The following is a 22,347-nucleotide window of genomic DNA, read 5'->3' as shown; positions in this document are numbered from 1 at the left end:
AAGCCATTCAGCTTTATTTTATTCGGTCATTTTAGAGGCCAAGATCACCTGATAAAGACAACAAAACCAAACAGGCTTACGACACAAAAGTAGCAGCAAACAGAAGAAAAAGCTTACAACATAAAAGAAAACCAAGTTCAATAATTTAGAAGTTGTCCAAGTGTGATGATGCGGAATGTCTCCATTAAAGGTAGTTTTGACATCACAAACATGTTATGCACTTCTTCCATGGTTGGGCGAGAATGTGGACTTTCACTCAAGCAAGCAAATGCTATTTTTGCAATCAAGATCACCTCCTTAACAACTGGCTTCATTGGATGTGGAAGTCGTTGATCCAGCACATCTTTCAATAGCAAATGAGAGGCTACTGACATTTCAGAGGATGAAAACAATGAAGATATGAGATCTCCTGGATGCTTCCCCATGATTATTTCCAAAGAAAGCACTCCAAAACTAAAGACATCACATTTCTCATTCACTGCCGTAATATAAGCAAGCTCTGCAATAGAATAAAATATGAAAATAATATCCATGCATGAAGTAGAAGAGTTTACCATTGAAACAAGTGTAGCATTTCGCAAGAACCGAAAGAAGAAGGGTCTAACCTGGTGCAGCATACCCATAGGTTCCTGCAAACGAGGATAAATTGCGTGAATCAGGATTCAGAATCTTAGCTGTTCCAAAGTCAGAGATGCGAGCTTCATATTCCAAATCTAAAAGAACATTCTTGCTTGATATGTCACGATGAACTATAGGAGGGGAGCAACCGTGATGCATATGGTATAGAGCATTTGCCATCCCTTTAACAACATTCACCCTCCTATTCCAATCAAACATTGTTGCATGTGTATCATTTTTTAGTACTTTATCCAAGCTGCCCCCTTCCAGGAACTCATAAACCAAAAAAGAGTAGCGTGGATGTGAACAAAATCCATACAACTTCACAATGTTACGATGTCTGATTTCTGTTAAGACTCGAACTTCAGTTGCAAAAGCTTTAAAATCAAGCATTTCCCCATCTACTGCTGCAGCATGAAGTTTTTTCACAGCAACAACCTGTCCTGTGGATAAGATAGCCTTGTAAACAGCTCCAGATCCTCCTTCTCCAATGAGATATTTGTCATCAAACTCCTCTGTGGCTTCAATGATATTTTCATGTACTAATTTTCCATCATAATTCCATATGGAAAAAAGATCTTGAATTTGTTCTTCTCCAGCCTGCATTTTGATTTTTCTTGCTCTTAGACAATGAATACATAATGAAACTCCAACCACCAACACTACTACCAATAGAGCACCCAGAATAAGGAATAGTACCAATAGGTTGTGACGCAACTCTCGGCAAGGCACCAAGCCGGAGGCATTACCACACAAGCCTTTATTATTTTCCAATGCTTCAATTGGAGCTTTGGAAAATGCTGGATTGTTAGGAATTGGACCCTCCAATTGGTTGTTAGATATGTCAACATATGTCAAGCTGAACATATCCTTAAAATCAGATGGAATTGTTCCAGAGAGATTATTGTGTGAGAGGTTCAACGTTTCCAATCTTTGCAACTTTCCAAACGTAGCTGGTATTTGTCCATTCAACGAATTCACACTGAGATCGAGACTTTTAAGAGATTGCAGTTGCCCAAGTTCAGATGGAATGCTTTCCACGAATTTATTCTTGCTCAAATTCAAATTCAATAAAATGAGCAACTGTCCGAGCTCTTTTGGGATTGGGCAACTTAAATTATTTGCTGCCAACTCCAAAAGTTCAAGTTTCACCATAGATCCTATTTCTATGGGAATGTTGCCTGAAAGCTCATTATTACTTAACGAGAGTTGAAACAATGAGGTCAAGTTACATAGTTCTTTTGGAATTTTCCCTGTTAGATGATTTGAAGACAGATTAAGTAATTCTAACTTGGGAGCCTGGCCGAGTTCTGGTGGTATTCCACCGGATAAATTGTTGTTGGAAATCTTAAGGCTTGTGAGACTAGGGCACTTTGCCCAATTTGGTGAAAGTTTGCCATAAAAATGATTATCACTCAGATCAATGTAGTTCAACTTTGGATATACACCAAAATCATCGGATATATTTCCAGTCAACATGTTTCTCGCAAGGTTGAGCCTAAAAAGGCTGGAGCAATTCTTCAAGCTTATTGGAACTGGACCGGTGAAATGATTCTTATCAGCAGAAAAATTTGTCAGCGACCCACCAAGGCAAATCTGTTGTGGCAAAGGGCCAGTGAAATCATTGGCACTTAGTTGTAAGCTTTTCAAATTAGTGACCTTATTCATTGTTGGCGGGAGACAACCGTTAAGGTTGTTCATATGAAGTAATAGGTGGGTGAGTTTTGTCAAATTTCCAAAGGTAGAAGGAATAGGTCCAGAAAGATTGTTTTCTGAAAGGCTAAGCCGCTCTAGATTGACCAAGTTTCCTAAGGAAGCAGGAATTGATCCAGAAAGCTTGTTTTCTGACAAGGACAATTGGATAAGTTTTGTCAAGTTTCCAAGTGCGGAAGGAATTGATCCATCAAGTTTATTACCAGTGAGCTGAAGCTTACTCAAATTGGCCAAGTCTCCAATGGAAGATGGGATTGGCCCAGACAAATGATTGTTCAACAATTTGATTGTTGTGAGAGAATAGAGTCTTCCTAACTCCTTAGGAATATGACCAGAGAGACGGTTGTTAAAGAGTACAAGTTGTTCTAAATTTCTCAAGTTTCTCATTGAAGGAATTGCACCAGAGAGAGAGTTAGTTGACAAATCAAGTTTAACGAGATTTGTCAACATTCCAATTGTTGGAGGAATGGAACCAGAAAGTCCATTTGCTCGTAAAGACAGATACTTCAAGTTACGTGATTCCCCAATCTCCTGAGGAATACAGCCAGAAAGTTGATTGCCAGCTAAATCTAGATATGACAAGTTGGCCAACTTCACTATGGAAATAGGGATTGACCCATTGAGCTTACACCTTCCAATATCAAGATGACTTAGATATCTCAGTGCTCCTATTTCTAGGGGGATGATACCACAGAAGAGATTATGATCCATTTTCAGTTGAGAAATTCTAGACAAATTACCAATTTGGTGGGGAATAGTTCCATGAAACGAGTTGTGACTTATATCCAGACACATCAACTTGGGAAAGGATGAGAAGTTGAGACCAAGAAGAGTACCTTTAAGTCCAGAATTTGTAACATTTATAGTGGTGACAAACTTGGATTCGTCACAAACAATTCCTTCCCAGTTGCAAGGAGTGGCAGTTATGGTGGTCCAAGAGGACAAGGAAGCTTGGCTTTGGTTTTCAAGGCTGGCTTTCCACTTTAATAGAGCACTTGCTTCGCTGTTTTGGTCTTCATAACCAATTGTAGCTGTAGTTGTAGTTGCAGCAAAGGGAATAGAAGTAAACGTGCAAATGCCAGAAGCTTGAAAGTAAGAAAGCCTTAAAAGTGAACAGAAAAGCATTATGAGAATCCACCGAAATAAAAGAAGGGACACCATGTTTGTCTGAGCTATAGGGTAAGGGTGTAATGAAATGTTATGAGAAAATACTCACAAAGGATCAATGTTTCTCTGCTTGCTTCATCCTGTAGAACCATTGTTATAGAACTCAGCTTAAGTAGGGTCCATTACTTGAATACTTATTGCCGGAATAAGAGCATGCTAATAGAAACATTGTCGGTTATTCGATAAGTCATGTTCCAAATTGCTAATTTCCGACACATACGAAACGAATCATAATCACATGTTTCACGACAATGACATTTCAAAGGTCGTTGATTCGTGTTGGACTCTCTCTATTCCAAAACGAAACAGCACTGTTGGGCAACGGCAGAGAGAGCCCAATTAGGGGGTTGAGCGACAAACTCACAGAACAACGAGGATCCAACATTATATCTCAATTCAAAATTTTAAGAGGCTATGTGGTCCTCCCACACTTCATTTAAACCTGTTATTAATCAATGTAAGATTTATCAGATTTGAATTATTCAACAATCTTATTCTCAAATATGAAATTTACTGTTGATATGCTCCCCTTCAATGGTATCTAAGGGCTCAAGTACCCTCTAGCCAAACATCAGACTAACTCGAATCCAATCCGCTTCTAATATTGGAATTGACTCAATCCCACACACACGACCGCGATCGCGAATTGAGAAGGGAAGAAAAGTGAGACAACAATTTACTTGATTCACTCAATGTGAGTTCCGTCCAACAATATGCATTATATTTTATTCAGCTACATTCATTATAAGTCAGTCACTCAACTTTACAAAAAGAATATAAATATGATTAGCTTACATAAGAGAATATAAATATGATTATAAATCCTAAGCAGTACTAAGCCTCCACGATCCGGGAGGCGCTGCCCTACACCCCCACCAGAACAGCTCCCTTGGATCTCCATTGGCTTTCTCTGCACCACACCAACAAGAGTCATCATCTGAGACATGCCAACAATCACTGCCTTTGGTTCCTCTCCTAGCTTATTAATGCGCCTAACGGGAAGGGAGAAGAAAAGAAATGAAAAAATAACTATCCAAATCCAGAGTTATTGGTCCAAGTCGTGTCGCAGTTAGATGCAAAACCAGTCAAAAGTACAATGGATTAAGTATCGTAAGATACTTAAATCCGATTATACAAATTGTATTTGGGTAATACTTTTCATATGTTACACAAGAAAAGTATTATCTCCTACACTCACATTTTTCAAATAGGTCCCACGAGAATTGTTCTCTCTCACTTCCAACTCTTTTCTCTCTCCTATTTATTGTTTGAGTAGGAGATAGTACTTTTCTTATGTAACATAAGAAAAGTATTACCCATTGTATTTTGTAAGAACATGAAGACTTACGAAAGAGTTGTAAACCATCTTTAGAGGAATTTCATCCGGCCCATAAATACTCAGGTCCTCTAATTAGAGCTCAAAGAAAATTTCTTATTAATGAAAATGAATCTCAACATATAAATAACAATAACAACATAACAATTTATTATTAATTCGCTATGTAGGGATTTATATTGAATGTGGATAAGTTAGAGAGTGCACTAATCAAACACTAGGGTTAGTCTAGTGGTGTGGGGTGTGTGTTAGGAATGTGTATAGTGTTGGGTGTTGTGTTTAATTTCTTGTAACCTCAAAAAAAAAAGAGTGCAGCAATTTTTTCATAGAAAGCGCAGGAGGTGTGATTAGGCCGTTACGGTTACAATTAAAATGAATTGGAGAATTGTCATAATGTGGAATGTGAATATTGAGTTTCGTAATAACGACAAATAACAACTCGCAATGTTAAATAAATTTGGAATGAGTTAGCTATCACATGGTAAAAACCAATGTTATTAAAACCACTGTTAATTTATTTATATTTGGAATTATATCACAGGATTTTATGTCATATAAAAGGATCCATTTTTGTTTATTGTCATAAACAATGCAAATGAAGTGTAATATTTATGAGAATGAATCTTCCCACGTGTAATTCAACGTGAGGTTATGTGAGATAATTTTAATTATTTATAAACAAATTAACAATGACAAAAGATGAGAGATAAGAAAATATTAAAATAGAGAATGACAAAAAGAAAATTGTTGATTTATTTATAAATAACTAAAATTATCTCACATAACATAATCATATTAAATAACATATTGAATGATCCATTCTCGATATTTATACTAACTTACATAATTGGCAAAATTTAATTTTAAATTGTAATTTGAGTTAAAAAAAATCCTTTTTTATTGATCTCAAAACATATTTTATAATTTATAATTCAAACTTACACTGAGTAGGTTATGTCAATAATATCCTTAAGTCAAGAATATCTTTAATAGTAACGTACAGTCAAATACTATATCCATTCCCCACCAAAAAAAAAAGAAAATACTATTTCCATTCACAACAGAACACATGGATTATTATTTCATGTCATTTATTCTAATTGATATTATAAATTTTATTTTTTATTAAATTTATAATGCCCATTAACATAAATTAAAAAATTCATGTATTTTTTTTAAAATATCATTCGATGTTTGAAGTCCTAAAGGTTTGTCTAATCTAATTTTAAGTTTGAGTCAACCCATCTAAAAAATTACAACTTTAAAAAAATAAATCCACTTAATTTCCTTTAAACAGACAAATCAAATTATGAGGTTTACCGAGATGTTCACTAAATCAATAACTTTTGAGCATAATCCACCGATATTATTCTACGTGGAAATAGTACTATGTGATGGGTAGTACAATAATACTAAAGATATTTTACCTCAAGTCATATCAGAGTTAAATAGGCATTCCTGAGTAAGGAAGGCATAAAGGTGGGAAATATTTTTAGAGTAAACACCCTTTTTAGTCCCTGGCAATATCTACGAAGTCCTTTTCAGTTCCTGGCAATAAAAAATGACCAAATTGGTCCCTGAAAGTACAAGAAAAGGGCCACTCTACATATTTGGGAGTTGACATAAGGACTAACATGACCCTTTTTTTTGTAATTTTAGGGATCAATTTGGTCCTTTTTTATTGTCAGGGACTAAAAAGGGTGTTTACTCAAATTTTTAATATTACCACTACAAAAAAACCGGTTTTTCACGTCGGTTTAATAATGGTGGTTCAATTAAACCGCCTCAGATTGATCAATTAAACTCTGATTACAGCTTCACCTCTCGTTCTACGTTTTAATTAATCCCGATTACATCTATGCATCTCACTCTCATCTTTCTCGTCCATCTTCTCAGCCCCAAAGGTTTCCTTAAACAAAAAAAGTTCTTTATTTTCCTCACATTTCCGCCATTGTCTTCTTTCATCGTTCGTCAACGAAGATCTCTGTCCACCATTCCATTCTCTAGAGCCATTGCCTCCAAGCAATCCATCATACTTAGGCATGCAATGCTCATCATTTCCCCCCTAAAATAAACGTTACCACCGCCAAGGTAAATTGATTCATGTTTTCCCCTTGTTTAGATTAGGTTTTCATTTTTGCTGAGAAATTTTTGACAAATGCTCTACCTGAGAGCTATTAAGAATTTAAGATACTTGCTACGGTGTCCCATAAGACTTGAGTTCTCTGCAATGTTCATATTTTGTTTGTGTCATTAGAAGGAAGACATTAATCACTGATACATTTTTATGGAAGAAATTTGACAAGTGCCTTTACATGTACTTCAAAAACAACTATAGATTGCTTCATTAGTTAATATTCTAAAGTAGATATTCATCTTATAGTCTTATTCTCACTTTTATAGGTTCATTGATCCCCTGCTTCATTCCGTGTATGGTCATTATATATCTATGAAAGGTTTTGACATGTATTTTACCTGTAATGTTTGGAAACAATTATGGATTGGTTCAGTAGTATATTTCAAAGTTATTTGTTGAAGTAGATACTAAACCATACATTTCTATTGTCTCATACATCAGATGCACTAGTCTCCATGCATATAGGCATTATATGTATGTTCAAAAAGTTGCTCTCCACTTCAGGGAAAATTCGCCTCATAAAGAGTGGAGAGAGTGTTGATAAAACCTCCTTGGATGAGTTGCGTAAGTTCTTTTTACTATAGTTACAAATAATGACATGTTTTAATTGTGGTTTCCCCCCTCTTTGGCAGTTTTTTCTGAAGTTAGTTCTGTGCGACACATCATTACTTTTAAGATTAAAGTTTTAGCCATTGACTGGTATTTCACCTGACTGGGTAATAAATTCATATAATATCCTTGTGCGGCTCAATGATGACTCAAGAATAGTGACTGCTATGGATGTCCTTGTACCAAAGGTATGTATCCTGTATATTTATATATATTCAGGTTGGAGAGTTGGTTGATGGAAGCCAAAGAGAAGAGCATTGTGATGTCATTTAGCAAAGGTTCCTAATATCTCTGTTTATACTATATGATAATTTTGGTTTCCTCTCTCTGAAACTTGCGCCAAAATAGAAGTTCATGTAAAAATACATAAATAATTGTAGCCTAACTGTCTCCTGCACATCTCTAACCTCTAACTTATTAGAGTGGCAATTTTTTTGGTCTATGGTCAAACTCGCGGAGGATTTTGGAGACGAGTGTGCATTATTCTCAGTCTCTGGAGGGCTCATTTGGGTAGGAATTTGTTCATGAAACTTATGATGGTCAACTCTATAAATTAGGAAAAAGGATCCAATTTCCCTGCCATGGATCCATTGGTTGGTTCTCTTATATAAATCTGATGTACTGAATAGTTTTCAAATCTATTTCTATTATTGCTTTCCAATTTTTTTTAATGTGATTTCCAGGAACAATTGATCCATATGTGATCATACAACTTGATTCTCATACTGCTAAAAGCAATATCAAATGAGGGTGAGCTTTCGTATCATTTTTTGTGGTTATTTATTCAAAAGAATTTTAATAGTCCTAACTCCTAATAGTTCACAGTCATTTCAACATGAGATAAGGCTTTTCAAGTCTTAGAAGAGACCTTATGGTTGATGACCCATGGATGATAAAAATGTTGCAAGCAATGGATCTACTGACTTTGAGTTTGGCCATGCAGATCATTTTGGTAATGAATGGAGTTGGGTTGTCCTTCTTTAGTGTCAGGAACCCTAAAAAAAAGGCAAATAATTTAGAATTGATTAACCATGGCTTATATCAGGCAATTAACGAGACTTTATATATATATATATATATATATATATATATATATATATATATATATATATATATTGTTTTGTATTTTTTTCAAACACCATATCGACCCTGTTTACCCAACTCGACTTGGTGCATTAAACTTGGATGTTGATGTCTATTTTTCTTTTTATTAAATTATATTTGTAAAACTCATACTTTTAGTGAATAACTCAAAGAAAGGATTTGCAATTGTTTTTATTTCTGTAAGGTGTTTATTTTGAATTTTTTAATATATTACTACTATAATTTGATATTAGAAAGATTGAACTCTGGAGTGTTTCCAAGATAGAATCCTTATTTATTATGTCTATTGCTCCTACAATGATTTTGGAAACTTTGATAATTAAAAAATTGTGATAATTGCTCCAAGGATTTCATTTGTGATTTGTGACTATTTCTTGATTCTATTAATAAATTATTAAGGACTACTCTTGCAGGATACGTGGCTTGATAATGTTGAAGTTGATCCAAGATATTCTGCATTAAGCTCTGTAGCAACAAATGAGGAGGAGGAGGTCGAAGACCTTTCTTCTAAAGATATTGGAATCATGAAGAGGCGCATTGCAAATGTTCTTGAACCAGGGAAAACGGTAAGCCTATTTTTTTATCATTCTTAATTTTAAAGTTGTAATTTGGACCTTATAATTTTAAAGTTGACACAAAGAAATACAGAAAACAAGAAAAGTTGAGTATGCTGTTAATTTTGCAGTTTGTCTCTTACATGCATTCATTCTTTGGGCGCAAGTATGTGCCATCTATTTTGCTACTTTTTCTAAAAAGTAAAAATTAAAAAGCATTACATTATTTTTTAATGCTACTAAATAAATAATAAAAGATATATAATATAAATGTATGTATGCGTCCTTATAAGATAAATTGACGATAAATTATAAATTCGAACAAATTGTGTTATTTTGATATAAACCTACATATTATAGTATCTGATTCAACTTTTTGGTTTAGGATACAAATGATGATTTATCTTATAGGTTATTGATATGTCTCCATTATTATTATTATTATTTATTGCAGATGAAAACTAGTGTTAATTGTCTTTTAGTTTTTCAATCAAAACAACCGGATGGATTATAGACCTATGGCTTGCCAGAAAGGCGTGGTTAAAGTTTTTCCCATATAACATACTAATAAATAGAATTTAGTGTGACATTTATTTCTTCCCAATATTGGGACACACAAGACAATTCCCCTTCTCATGCACTGTAACTATTCAACCCTACTTTAATTATTTAATTTTTTTTATTGCATTGTAATTGGAGATTTTTTATTCTATTATACTTGAAGAAGCTCCACCATGGCACGGGGCAACAGGCTCTTGGCACCTTCTTCCTCATTATGGTTAAGCTAATGTATATGTACATTGCATATATCTCAGGTGAATTGTCTGATTGTTACCGTTTATAGAAAATACCCGATTTTTCTCATATTTGAATTCTTTTTATTATGAATCAAGGTAAATTTGTGTTTAGAATAATTTTTGTCTTTGAAATTATTCACAGTTAAAATTTTATTATGAGTTTTTTTAAAATTATTCTCCATTTTGATATTTGGTTTCAGGATCGTATGAAAAGATAGTGATGTTTGTTTTGCTGAGGTTTGTCAAGATAGTGAATTTAATTTCAATTATTTTGTGGTTTTATTGGCATTTGGTAATTATTTAGGTACTTTATTAATTGGATTGCATGGTGAGTATGATCTATTCGATGTATGTCCTTGAACTAAATGATTTTGTTCTCTTTGTATTTAGTGCAATCTTTGATTCTGTTATTGGACCGACATGATTCTCTTATTCCCGATGTAATTGTTTATTATATTTTTTTTTTAAATTTTTCCTAAATCTAGCGGCGGTTTAAAACCGCTCCTATTATAATTTGAGATCGCTGGCGGTCATTCCGTCGGTTGACCAAAATCGCCAGAGAATTATCTAGTGGCGCCATTTTTAACGTATGTTTTGCAACTGCCATAGTATATTTTGGCGTCCGATTAAACCGCCTTTGTACCTAAAACTAACCGCCTTAAATTGCGCTTTTTGTTGTAGTGTATGGATGTACCGATTATTTTTTTTGTGAAGACAATAATAGTTTCACGTTTTTATAAATTTGAATTATTTTTATGAGAGATAAAATATGTCAAATGAAATTTCATTGCGTAGATCTAAAAAAATTATGTGAAAAAAAAAATTATCTGATTTGGATACCCGAGTCAAAAGTTATTGCCTTTTAAAATTTTATGATAACGGGACTAACAAGATTGTGCCACTTGACACGATCCTGTGAGTGCCGGAGGAGGGGGGTGAGGCACTCAATTGAAAAAAAAAATATGTGAGGACGCAGAGAAGGATCGTGGCACTCAGTGCCGCTGGGTCCCCCTACGACATTAAATAACTGTCATTGATAATTACCGTGATTCAAATATCAGAGGGGTAAAAACTCTAAATTAGTCAAAGAGCTTTATTAAAGATGTACCAATTATTTGGTACATTTTCTATACTTATGTCCAACAAATACAAGCATATGAGAAAGAGAAAGTGAAAGCAACAAAGAGAAAATTAAATAAATAAGTGAACCTCATTCAAAATCTATGTATGCAGAAAATTTTGGTTTCCTCATCTGACATAATAACAATGTTATTAAACTCGCCTGGGTGATTGACCCGATTGAAATAATGAGTTATTAGGTCATTAGTTCAATCATATGATCCGATGATTATACACAAACTTATAATTTTATTAAAAAAATTATAAACACACTCAAATACTTAAAAAAGATTCCAAATATTTTAATATAAAAATAATAAATAACACATTATTGTCTAATAAAGGATCAAATAAACATATAATGCTTGTGATACTGGTGCTTCGAGTTTAGTAAACGACATCCCTAGTTATAAATCAAATCATAATTTCCTACCTAGTGCATAACTGAGATAATTTTAGCGTTGTAGGTACATAACCTATATAAGTTAATAAGCAACAGATCATTCAAATATGTCTATTTTGATTTTATTTTTGGAAAAAAAAAATTATGAACTGGGTCAAGTATCGATTTTCATCAAAACCAACAGGGTTTCACCGGTTTGCAGTTTCACACTAGTTTCAATGCATAGCCGATAATATGAAAATTGTACCAATTATATAATCGGTTTATCAGTTTTCGAGTCGATCGACTTGGTCAGTTCGATTTTTATAACATTGCATAATAATTATATAACCCTTTATTAAATATGAAAAAAAAAAATTATATTATTCTTATCTTAATAATTATTTTTTTTCATATTCATATTTTTTTCTTTTTTTAATAAAAAAGTACCTACAATTATTGTACTGAAAATACACTCATAAAAATGGGGTCGCCAGCAAGCAATTTCATTATATTTATTCAGTGGAAGTAGTACTATGATGGGGAGAGGTGGCAAAGAAGGCGGCGCCGCCCCACCCTGCCATCAACCCGTCAAAAAATGAGTCAGTCCGCCTCGTTCTGTTTGGCGGGTTGGCCGGGTTGGCCCGTCAGCCTGAACCTATTTTACACTGACCCGCTTCGGCCCGCCTATGCCCATCATCAACCCGCCAAAAAATGAACCAGCTCCGCTCCATCCCGCTTTTGAGATGGGTTGAAAAACTCAGTCCACCCCGCTCCGTTTTGCGGATTAGGCGAGTTGAACAGCCGAGCCCGTTTTGTACAATACTACTAATGATATTCTACCTTAAGTCCCATCAGAGTTAAATGTGGTTTCTTCAGTGAGGAAGGCATAAAAGGCGAGTCGCCTGCAAGCAATTTTCCTTATAAAGAATCAGGACAGCTAAATCTTTCGACGACATTGATGGTCATTATTGGTCCCAAATTCCCTCAGTGGTACGAGAAGTTCCGTTCATTAAGTCTTCTTCGCTTGTTCTCACCTAACTTTCCTATCAATGAACGAGAGTTATGTTCAACACCACCCTTACAACCCCCCAAACTTTGTTGTTCACTGAATAAGACATACGTGTAACATCTTTGTGCTTTTTTTTTCAATATTCAAACCCATATTCAACAAGGGAAATTTTCTTAAATTGTTTCGTATAACACACAAACAAGAATAAGTACATTCACTTTTTCTTTTTTTTCTCTTTTTTTAGTATTTTCCACCTTTTTTTTAATTACACCAGATAATTTATGTCATTTAATATGAGAAATATGAATAAATCCACATTTGAAAATTGTTAATGTTATTTTTTTATTTAAAACTATTGAAAAATATAAAATTAATAATGTGATTTCATTTAACAACTTAAAATTTTGAATTGAAATGATATTTTATATGACATCAGAGCTAACGTAATTAAGTAGTCAAGAGTTATCCTCATTTTCCCTATTTTGTATCTGTATATTATTTATCCTTCAAGTTCAGTAAACTCTTATATGAGGAGACATGTTAAAGAAATATAAAATTATTTGTATAACATCACCCAAAGAAAAAACGTGTTAAAGAAATATAAAATTTTTAGTGTAACCTCGCCTAATTGCTTAAAATTTTGTATTGAAATATTTTTTTTTTAAAACAGAAACCATGATTTACGTTGAAGAATCATTTGGTTGCTTTTCCGTTAACAAATTCAGGCTGCCTTTAGCTATTTATATGGAAAATACAAATACTTCAATTATAAAAAAAAAACATGTTAGTAGCATTTTGTATTATATCTGTGGTTCAGTCCTGAACATAGGTTTAATGGACAAATAGGGAACTGAACCACATATATAATGAAAAATGTACTAACATTATTTTATATTTTTTAACACATTTTTATTATCAGATAAACTTTTATATTCATTTTATCAACAGAAGTAAATTAAGGTTATTTAATAAAATTAATATAAAATTATATCTAATGAAAAAAAAACCCTATTAGAAATAAGTACCACTAACGTTCCTTAAAATAGCAATGACATTGCATCCAAGGTTAAAATCTAACAATTCAGGGAGAAGAGTTATTTATTCTGTGGTAGTTGGACAAATGTTATACAGGCTCAACTTTACAGCGAGAAGAGTTAATCCATTTCATAATGGCCCCACCCACACATGTTATTTATGAACAAATATTTGTATCTATTTAAATAACAAAATACCAACTTTTAAGATCTACTTAAAAAGAATGCAAATCTATTGATATTCATACAGAGCCACGTGACGCAAGTACATACAATGGGTTTATGGAAATTTTGATTTTGGCGAAGCAGATTCATGGAATTTAACAGGTAGTTTGGCTCCATGTGGCATATAATGCAAGAATTTAGGAAATGTCATTGGCAGTGGCAGGTGGGCAAGTCTCAAATTGGAAAAGAAGTCCCAAACAGGAACCCCACTCTTGGGTTCCCAACTAAATGGAAATTAATGAATTCTGATGCTTTATTTATGTTATATTTAATTATCATGTACGAAGAACGTCAATGGTTTAATTATTTCCTTGATTCTAGGTGGGGGAAAACATTGTCTTGAACTAAATTCAGTTCACAAAGCAGAAAAAGATGCTAATATTGATTTTGAGTTGATTACAACTGAGTTTTCAAATAAGCTTAGGTAGGTATTTCGGAACTTCAAACTAGAAGTTAGTTATTTGAAAAAGAGTTTCAACTGTGATGTTTAAAATCATATAGGTACGTTACGAGGTAACATTTTATAACGAGACAAGATTTATTGTACATGAATGGGGAATGATGGCCATTGATGCAAAATTTAAAAAAATAAATAAAAAATTAAAGAAGATTTATATTTTTTTGAATGAATTTAACACCGTTTTAATTCAGAATTATCATTGAAGATTTGAGGGATTTATTTGCAAATAGTATTTCACATAATAACCTTTTGTCTAAGGAGCATTTTGCAAATTTAATATGCGTAAGTTGCCTGCTGACCAAGTACTTTGGCTCCATGTGACATCCGACGCAAGAATTCAGGAAAAAGGACGCAGGATTCAGCATTCTAATAAAGCCTTTTCAGCAAAAAAAGAGGAATGTAATAATGGCACGGAAAATCCTATCATAAATTCTGCATAGTTATTTTTTTAAGGTGAAAAAGTATATTGGCGTTTAAACTAAAATAGATTAAGTTTATGAAATATTTCGTTTTTGAAATTATAATTCGTTTCAAATTAATAGTAAAACATCATTATTTATATATTTTAAAAATGGGAAAAGTGTGTGTCCTTTTAAAGGACACACATTTATATCTAAGGTTGTTCGCGGTCTGGATTGGATCGATTTTGGAAGCAAAAATTATCCGATCCAATCCCTTCGGTTTGATCATATAATCATCCATTCGGTTTTAATTTTTTTTCAAATCCGATCCGATCCAATCCAATTTTTTTCGGTTTGGATTAGATCGGTTTTCGGTTTTTTGAAAATCCTAAAATTTATTTCATGATTATTATGCAAATAACATATTTTGTATATATTGGCTTTGTAATTTATTTTTTTTAAATACAAAAGCATTAGTAAACTATAATATAATATTTTTAATTTTGGCAATGAGATATGAAGTTCTACAAAGATAAAATTTTGTTGATGAGATATGACTAGATTTTTTCTTGGGTTTAGTTGATGGGTTAATGAATCTTGGGTTTAGAAATTTTTAGGCTATGATTAGGGAAATACCCAAGTAGGTAGAGAGAAATTAATATATTTGATCGGTTTGGATTGGATCGGTTTTCATCAACCCATCCAAAAACCGATCCAATCCAATTAAAATTTACGATTTTTAATCGATTTTCGATTTTTCGGTTTTTGGTTTATTCGGTTATCGCTTTTTCGGTTCGGTCACCGCAGTTTGAATCGATTTGGATCGGTTGATGAACACCCCTATTTATATCCTTTTAAGAGAGATAAAGAAATAAATTATGGAAGACAGAGTAGAGGAAAAAATTTATAATTTCAAATTTAAAAAAATGCACTACATTCATCTAAAAGAATCATCCCAATGGTGGTAGCTCAGTTGGCGCATGGGAGCTGAGCAGGTGGGGGTGAGGGCATGTGTTCGAATCTTCCCAGTAGAACTAATCGCGAAGCGATGAACTGATGGAATATTTCCAAAAAAAAAAAATCATCCTTTTAAATGATAGACATTTTTCCCTTTAAAAATAGTTATTTTAAAAGGATTTTTTAAAATTCATTTCTTCCTTCCTTAAAACTAAAGAAATACTAAAATTACTGCGCGTGATTATAATAGAAAATAATTAAACAAAAGTTAACCTTTAAAAGTGATGATACTATTAAAAAATATGCACATGTACATCTAATAAAGTTTTTAATGACATAATTACATATTTTTCATTTTAAAAATTTGCAAAACTTTTGGGACGGGTTGTTGATCGTGTTATTTGATCACAATTACTTATTAGTGATGGGATAAGAGAAAGAAAAATGCATGATTTTTAAATTAATAATTATGATAAAATAACATGATCATATAATTATTTTTACATATGAGAGAATTTAAATACATCATATATACCATTATAACTCTTGGCTTGTTGCCTGTGGATTATTATTTTCTTGAATTATTATTATTATATTTTTGTCTTAAAGTGGTTATCTTACGTTGTTTAAATATAGCGTTAAAAGTATGTTGAAGAAAATAAATATGTCTGATATTTACATAAAAGTATGAAGCCACATGAGAAGAAAAGAGAGAAAACAAATATAAATTTTATATATTTTTTTTGTGTGAATATAAGTGAAAATTGAATACATAACCTACTACAATTTATCATGGCTATCCAAATCCTTTCACACTTTTTTATGTATGTATAAGAGATAAATTTATCTCCTATGAGAAGTAATAAACCCTTGATCCTTGTACTGAACACTAAAAATGTTTCTTACGTTATAAAAAGGTCATTAGTTTAATTCAATTATTTATTTGAAAAATTTAAGAACATGATAAAAAAAATCGATGAAAAAGAATGTTAATGGTTCAGTAAAAATGCAATAGACACTCCCAATATTCTCCACTTAATCTTTTTACGCTTTAACTCGAAAATTTGAAATATATTTTGTAAATTATGTGTATGTTGTTTTATAAGATGATTTCCAATTGTAAGTGACTATCTTATAAATTCATCCTATTGAATTTTAAAATTTATAATATAATTCATGCATATCTCATTAAAACAAAATTTATGGGGGGAAATGACATAAGAATCATACTTAGGTATGCATGACAATGTTTCCAAATATGGTTTTTTTAATTTGGGAAATAGAAATGATTAAAAATAATATTTGATAAAATTAATTTTTTTTAATTACAGAAAATGAATGGTAGCACAGAAACACAACTTGATAGAAATAAATAATAATTTTTATTTTATTTTTGTTTCATGACTCACTATTTATCAAAATGCATAGATAATAGAATGTATTATTATAATTAAATACATATTATTTATAAATACATATTTTACGAAAATAAAAATAAATTATGTTATTAAATATATCTCTTTTCCAAAAAAATAAAATAAAATAATTTCGTGCATATGTCATGCACACCCTTTGCCTCCAAAAAGCAATGAATAGAAATATAAAAGCAGAAGTAGAGCTCGTTATCAGTAGCTCTAGAACACCAGTTGAAGAAATATAATGGCATCATCCATCTTCAAAGTTTTTCTATCAACAATCATTCTTTGCACTTTCTTGAAGGAACACACTCATGCCCTTAGAAAGGCAAGCATGTTTCCAATTCCTTCTTACTCATCTCATTACGAGTTTGCATTCAAGTATCTGATATAGTTGCCACTGTCTTTCACAACTTTGAGAGTTTCCAAATTCATTTTTTGTTGTTGTTGTTGTTGGATATACAATATTTCACTAATTGTTTGCTTTTATTTCTCTGTTCTGTTACAGACCTACATTGTGTACCTGGGAGGACATACTCATGGTCCAAATCCTTTGCCTAGTGATCTTGAGTCAGCCACAAATTCCCATTATGATTTACTGGCTTCAGTCTTGGGAAGGTATAAAATCTATGAATTTCTGTTAACATAGTATGGGACACTAGAAATTGACGACTTAAGTAGGTGTGGTTTTTTAGCAGTCATGAGAAGGCCAAGGAAGCAGTTATGTACTCCTACAATAAACACATAAATGGCTTTGCTGCACTGCTTGAAGAGGAAGAGGCATCAGAGATTGCAAGTGAGCAAATTTTTTTGCCATGTCCATGATTTTCTAGTCATTTTGAAGCCACAAATTGATACCATATTTATATGTTTCTATTGGTGCAGAAAACCCAAATGTGGTTTCAGTTTTCTTGAGCAAAGAGCATAAATTGCACACTACCAGGTCATGGGACTTTCTTGGACTGGAAAAATATGGTGGAATTCCTCCAAACTCTGCTTGGCAGAAGGCAGCATTTGGCGTAAATACAATCGTGGCTAATATAGATACAGGTATGCTTCATATTATCATACAAAATCCTCTATTTGCTATTAATACAAAGAATTTGGATAACGGAACTTTAAACTAAAATTTTACAAAATCTTATGCAATTTCTTCATATACTTATGTACAATAATTTTCATTTTGTATAGAATATATAAACCACTGACTGGTTACTTCTTGAACAGGCGTTTGGCCCGAACACATGAGTTTCAACGACTATGGATACGGGCCCGTTCCATCGAGGTGGAATGGGAATGGGGTCTGTGAGATTGACCAATTTAATGGTTCAAACAAAAATTTCTGTAACAGGTCATTTTTCTGTGTAATTTCACTTAGTAAATTCTGTAACCTATTCCAATTTATAACAAATGGTTTTTTTTTTTTAAAGGAACGTTAAATGAAATAGATTTTAGAGATATATAAATTTTTAATTATTTTTATGCAATTTTTAAATATTAATAGAAAAGTTAATGCAAAAATAAAAATAAAAATAAAAATGGGATGCTTGTATGTACATTAGCAAGAAAAAAAAAAGAGAGAGAGAAAAGGAGTTCCAATTGTTTATTTAACACGTAATAAAATAATATGAGTTTGTGTAATTAGTAAAAGTTTATAAATTCAGACATCTCTATGATCATATCATTACTCAAAAAATATGAAAAGAATTGAAATTTCTCCCCGATGATGTTTTCACTTTACACGGTTTATGATTCTTTATGGTTACTTCAAACTATTGGAATCTTGGAAAATAATAATTATTTTTATGATAAAATATTAAAATTAAATTTGTTCAATAAAATTATTAATTATAAAATGATAAACAGCACATGGTGCAGTTCGTTTAAAAATTCACAGGATCTATGAGCTAGCTACTTGTGTTTTTTATGCATGTGAGTCTCACTCACATCTTCCTTTTATATATATATATATATATATAGGGTTTTATAAGAATTATGTTGTAGGAAAAGTGATTGTGTTATGTTATAGAGATTCGTTTTGCGTGCCGAAGTTTTTTTTTTTTTTTGCTGTGGGTCCCACAAAATGTTGTGTGTGTAGGAAACTTTTTGTGGTCATGTTAAATGATAGATGATAAACCCATATATATATATATATATATATATATATATATATATATATATAATCATGAAAATTGTAGGCATAGTTCATAATTTTGGGAAATTTGAGTTTTGAAAATCGTGAACCAACATGAACAAATAATTTTAGGAAGCTGATTGGAGCAAGAATCTTCAGCAAAAATTACGAGGCACAATTTGGCAAACTTGATCCATTGAACCTTACTGCACGTGACTTTGTTGGCCATGGTACCCATACCCTGTCAACTGCTGCTGGTAATTTTGCTCCTGGTGCTACTATCTTCGGTAATGGAAATGGCACTGCAAAGGGTGGATCCCCAAGAGCTCGTGTTGCAACCTACAAAGTTTGCTGGTCTACACTTGATGCTGGTGGCTGTCATGAAGCTGACATTTTACAAGCATTTGATTATGCCATTTATGATGGTGTTGATGTCATCTCAGCCTCTGTGGGTGGTTCTACTCCCTATGCTGAAGCTTTGTTCACAGATGGCATTTCCATTGGGGCATTCCATGCAGTTGCTAGAAATATAGTGGTTGTTTGCTCAGCTGGGAATGATGGGCCAGCACCTAGAACTGTCTTAAATGTTGCACCTTGGTCCTTCACTGTTGCTGCTAGTACAATAGACAGGGATTTTCTCACCAACATTTCTTTTGGTAACAAGCATTACCTAAAGGTATGTATATCGTGTTTCTTTTATAACTAGAAAATTAATTTTTATATCAACTTATTTAATTGGACTGCATGTATGTATATATATATATATATACCAGGGAGCTAGTCTTAATAGAGGCTTACCATCACGGAAATCTTATCCATTGATTCATTCTGTCGATGCTAAACTTCCTAATGCCACAATTCAAGATGCGTAAGCACAAATTCACCAAACTTGCTTCAAATATTTACTGTGTTTTTGTTTTTATATACATTTATATGTGTTACTGCAGTCGTATTTGCAAGCCTGGAACACTTGATCCTACCAAAGTAAAGGGACAAATATTAATCTGCATTCGAGGTGACAAAACATCATCAGTTGCTGAGGGCCAAGAAGCTGCTCGTGCAGGCGCAGTGGGAGTATTTGTGATCAATGATGAGCAAAGTGGAAATACACTCCCAGCTGAGCCTCATATTATACCCGGTGCAAGTTTGGATGTCTATCAGGATGAAAATGCTGATGAAGGTGAATGGTTAAGAAAAGGAGGTTCCGACAAAAACAATAGCAGGTAATCATAGATCATTGGTCCCTTCAAATGTTACATTAGAGAAAGACTTAGAACTTCAATATTCATAAATATACTGCAGGAAACTTGCAGCTTTCATGCCTGCAGCAAGAACATATATAGGAATAAAGCCAGCTCCAACTGTGGCTGGATTCTCATCCAGGGGTCCCAGTGCCGTGCAACCATTGATACTCAAGGTCAATGCTTTGTTTCATTATCATGTGAAAATTGAGATTTTTTCAATCTTACATTCAATGAGTACTCCTCCATCCATTTTTCGTTTACAGTGCTTTTGTTTTTTGTTTCAGCCTGACATAACTGGTCCTGGTGTGAACATACTAGCTGCTTATTCACTAGCCACAGGTCCATCTAATCTGCCATCAGATACACGCAGGGTTCCTTTCAATGTGCAACAGGGAACTTCTATGTCTTGCCCTCATGTTGCTGGGGTGGCTGGTCTTCTCAAAACACTTCATCCTGATTGGAGTCCAGCAGCTATCAAATCAGCCATTATGACTACTGGTATGTTGCCAAAATTACAATACAAAGCAACATATATATGCACAATATGCAGTAATAGTATTAAAAGACATTAAAAGAAAAAACAAGATAATGAAGGTAGTCACTACAAGTATATATCTTCAGTCTTATTTTAGTAGTAACATCTACCCGAAATTCAAAAACCAAAGCAATATGTTCACATGCATGTTTAACAAGATGCTTTGTCCTATATATATAAAATGTTCATATGCCACATATATTTAGGAAAAGCATTGGTGACTTATTAAAAACTGTGGTCATAATTCCAGCTACAACACTAGATAACACGAATCGGCCTATTCGGGACGCATTTGATCGAATAGCAACTCCATTCGAATACGGCGCAGGACATATTCAGCCTAACCTTGCAATGGATCCTGGACTTGTTTATGATTTAAGCACAACTGATTACTTGAACTTTTTATGTGCTTCTGGTTCTACTCAAGCTTTACTCAAGTTGAAATTCTCTTACACTTGTCCTAAGTCCTACAACATTGAAGATCTCAATTATCCTTCAATAACAGTAACTAATCGCGGGATAAATCCTATCAATGTAACTCGTACAGTTACAAACGTTGGGCCTCCAAGTACATATGTTGTGAAAACTCACGTAATTGAAGGATTTAAGGTTCTGGTTCAACCTAGTTCATTGACTTTTAAGACAATTGGAGAAAAGAAGACCTTTCATGTTATTCTGCAAGCAACGGGTGTGCCTAGTTATGGTTTTCCAATATTTGGGAACTTGTCTTGGACAGATGGGAAGCACGGAGTAACCAGTCCTATTGTAGTCCTGTAACTTCAGAAATTACTCAGAGGAATGTTATGTTATGATAACCATTTGACTATGTGTTTGTGTTTGTTGTTATCATGCTATAATGATAATAATGTGCTTTTTACCATTGGAATGTCGCAGTAATGAACTTTGTTCCATTGGAGCTACATACTGTATTAGGCACATCAATCATGTATGGAACTCATGCAAGATCCTTCTAAATAATATTAATTAATATTACGCCCTACATTGCCTTTACCTCTTTCTACTTTTTCTTTCATCTCCTTCAATAACCAATTGTACAATGTTCTGTACCCTAAACTCCTAATTTAGTTTTGTTGTGATTTAGTTGCTTTTATATTGTCATCTTGCAAGTATCATTTTTCAAAACTACAGGAAGTGCAGTGGTATTGCTTTCAGTTACAGTGATTTTTACGATCTACCAACATGGACCTTCTAAGAATTCCCCTTTATTAGAAACAAACCTAAACATTACTACTATCACAGCTGGTCACTCTCTACTGTATATAAATTGTTCGATCACAATAGCCTAACAGTGATTCAGCGCATCTTTGTGAAGTATTTTGCAGGGACTGCAATCTTTATTTTGCAGATCTTAACCTTCTTCTCGCCAATGATAG

The 22,347-nt window shown here is 33.1% G+C and overlaps 2 protein-coding genes across 2 annotated transcripts; one reads left to right on the top strand and one right to left on the bottom strand.

Annotated features, from left to right (window-relative positions):
* Nucleotides 1-137: 137 nt before the first annotated feature.
* On the bottom strand, nt 138-3,492 carry LOC133285050 (MDIS1-interacting receptor like kinase 2-like). The gene is made up of 3 exons (XM_061482206.1): nt 2,660-3,492; nt 606-2,587; nt 138-499 (listed from the first exon to the last, which is right to left on the bottom strand). Exons 1-3 carry the CDS (start codon nt 3,490-3,492, stop codon nt 138-140), a joined length of 3,177 nt encoding a protein of 1,058 aa, XP_061338190.1.
* A 13,792-nt stretch (nt 3,493-17,284) lies between these two features.
* LOC133285071 (subtilisin-like protease Glyma18g48580) lies at nt 17,285-21,960 on the top strand. The gene is made up of 11 exons (XM_061482225.1): nt 17,285-17,368; nt 17,549-17,658; nt 17,739-17,836; nt 17,926-18,090; nt 18,268-18,391; nt 19,307-19,850; nt 19,948-20,042; nt 20,122-20,397; nt 20,477-20,591; nt 20,703-20,916; nt 21,204-21,960. Exons 1-11 carry the CDS (start codon nt 17,285-17,287, stop codon nt 21,728-21,730), a joined length of 2,352 nt encoding a protein of 783 aa, XP_061338209.1. The 3' UTR covers nt 21,731-21,960.
* Nucleotides 21,961-22,347: the final 387 nt, after the last annotated feature.

Source organism: Gastrolobium bilobum, unplaced genomic scaffold (genome assembly GCF_033153095.1).
Source record: "Gastrolobium bilobum isolate Gb01-03AN ecotype WA unplaced genomic scaffold, APGP_CSIRO_Gbil_v1 utg32371, whole genome shotgun sequence".
In the NCBI taxonomy this organism is placed as follows: Eukaryota; Viridiplantae; Streptophyta; class Magnoliopsida; order Fabales; family Fabaceae; genus Gastrolobium; species Gastrolobium bilobum.
The sequence above is the reverse complement of the archived record's forward strand: the minus strand, read 5'-3'. Positions and strand labels throughout refer to the sequence as shown.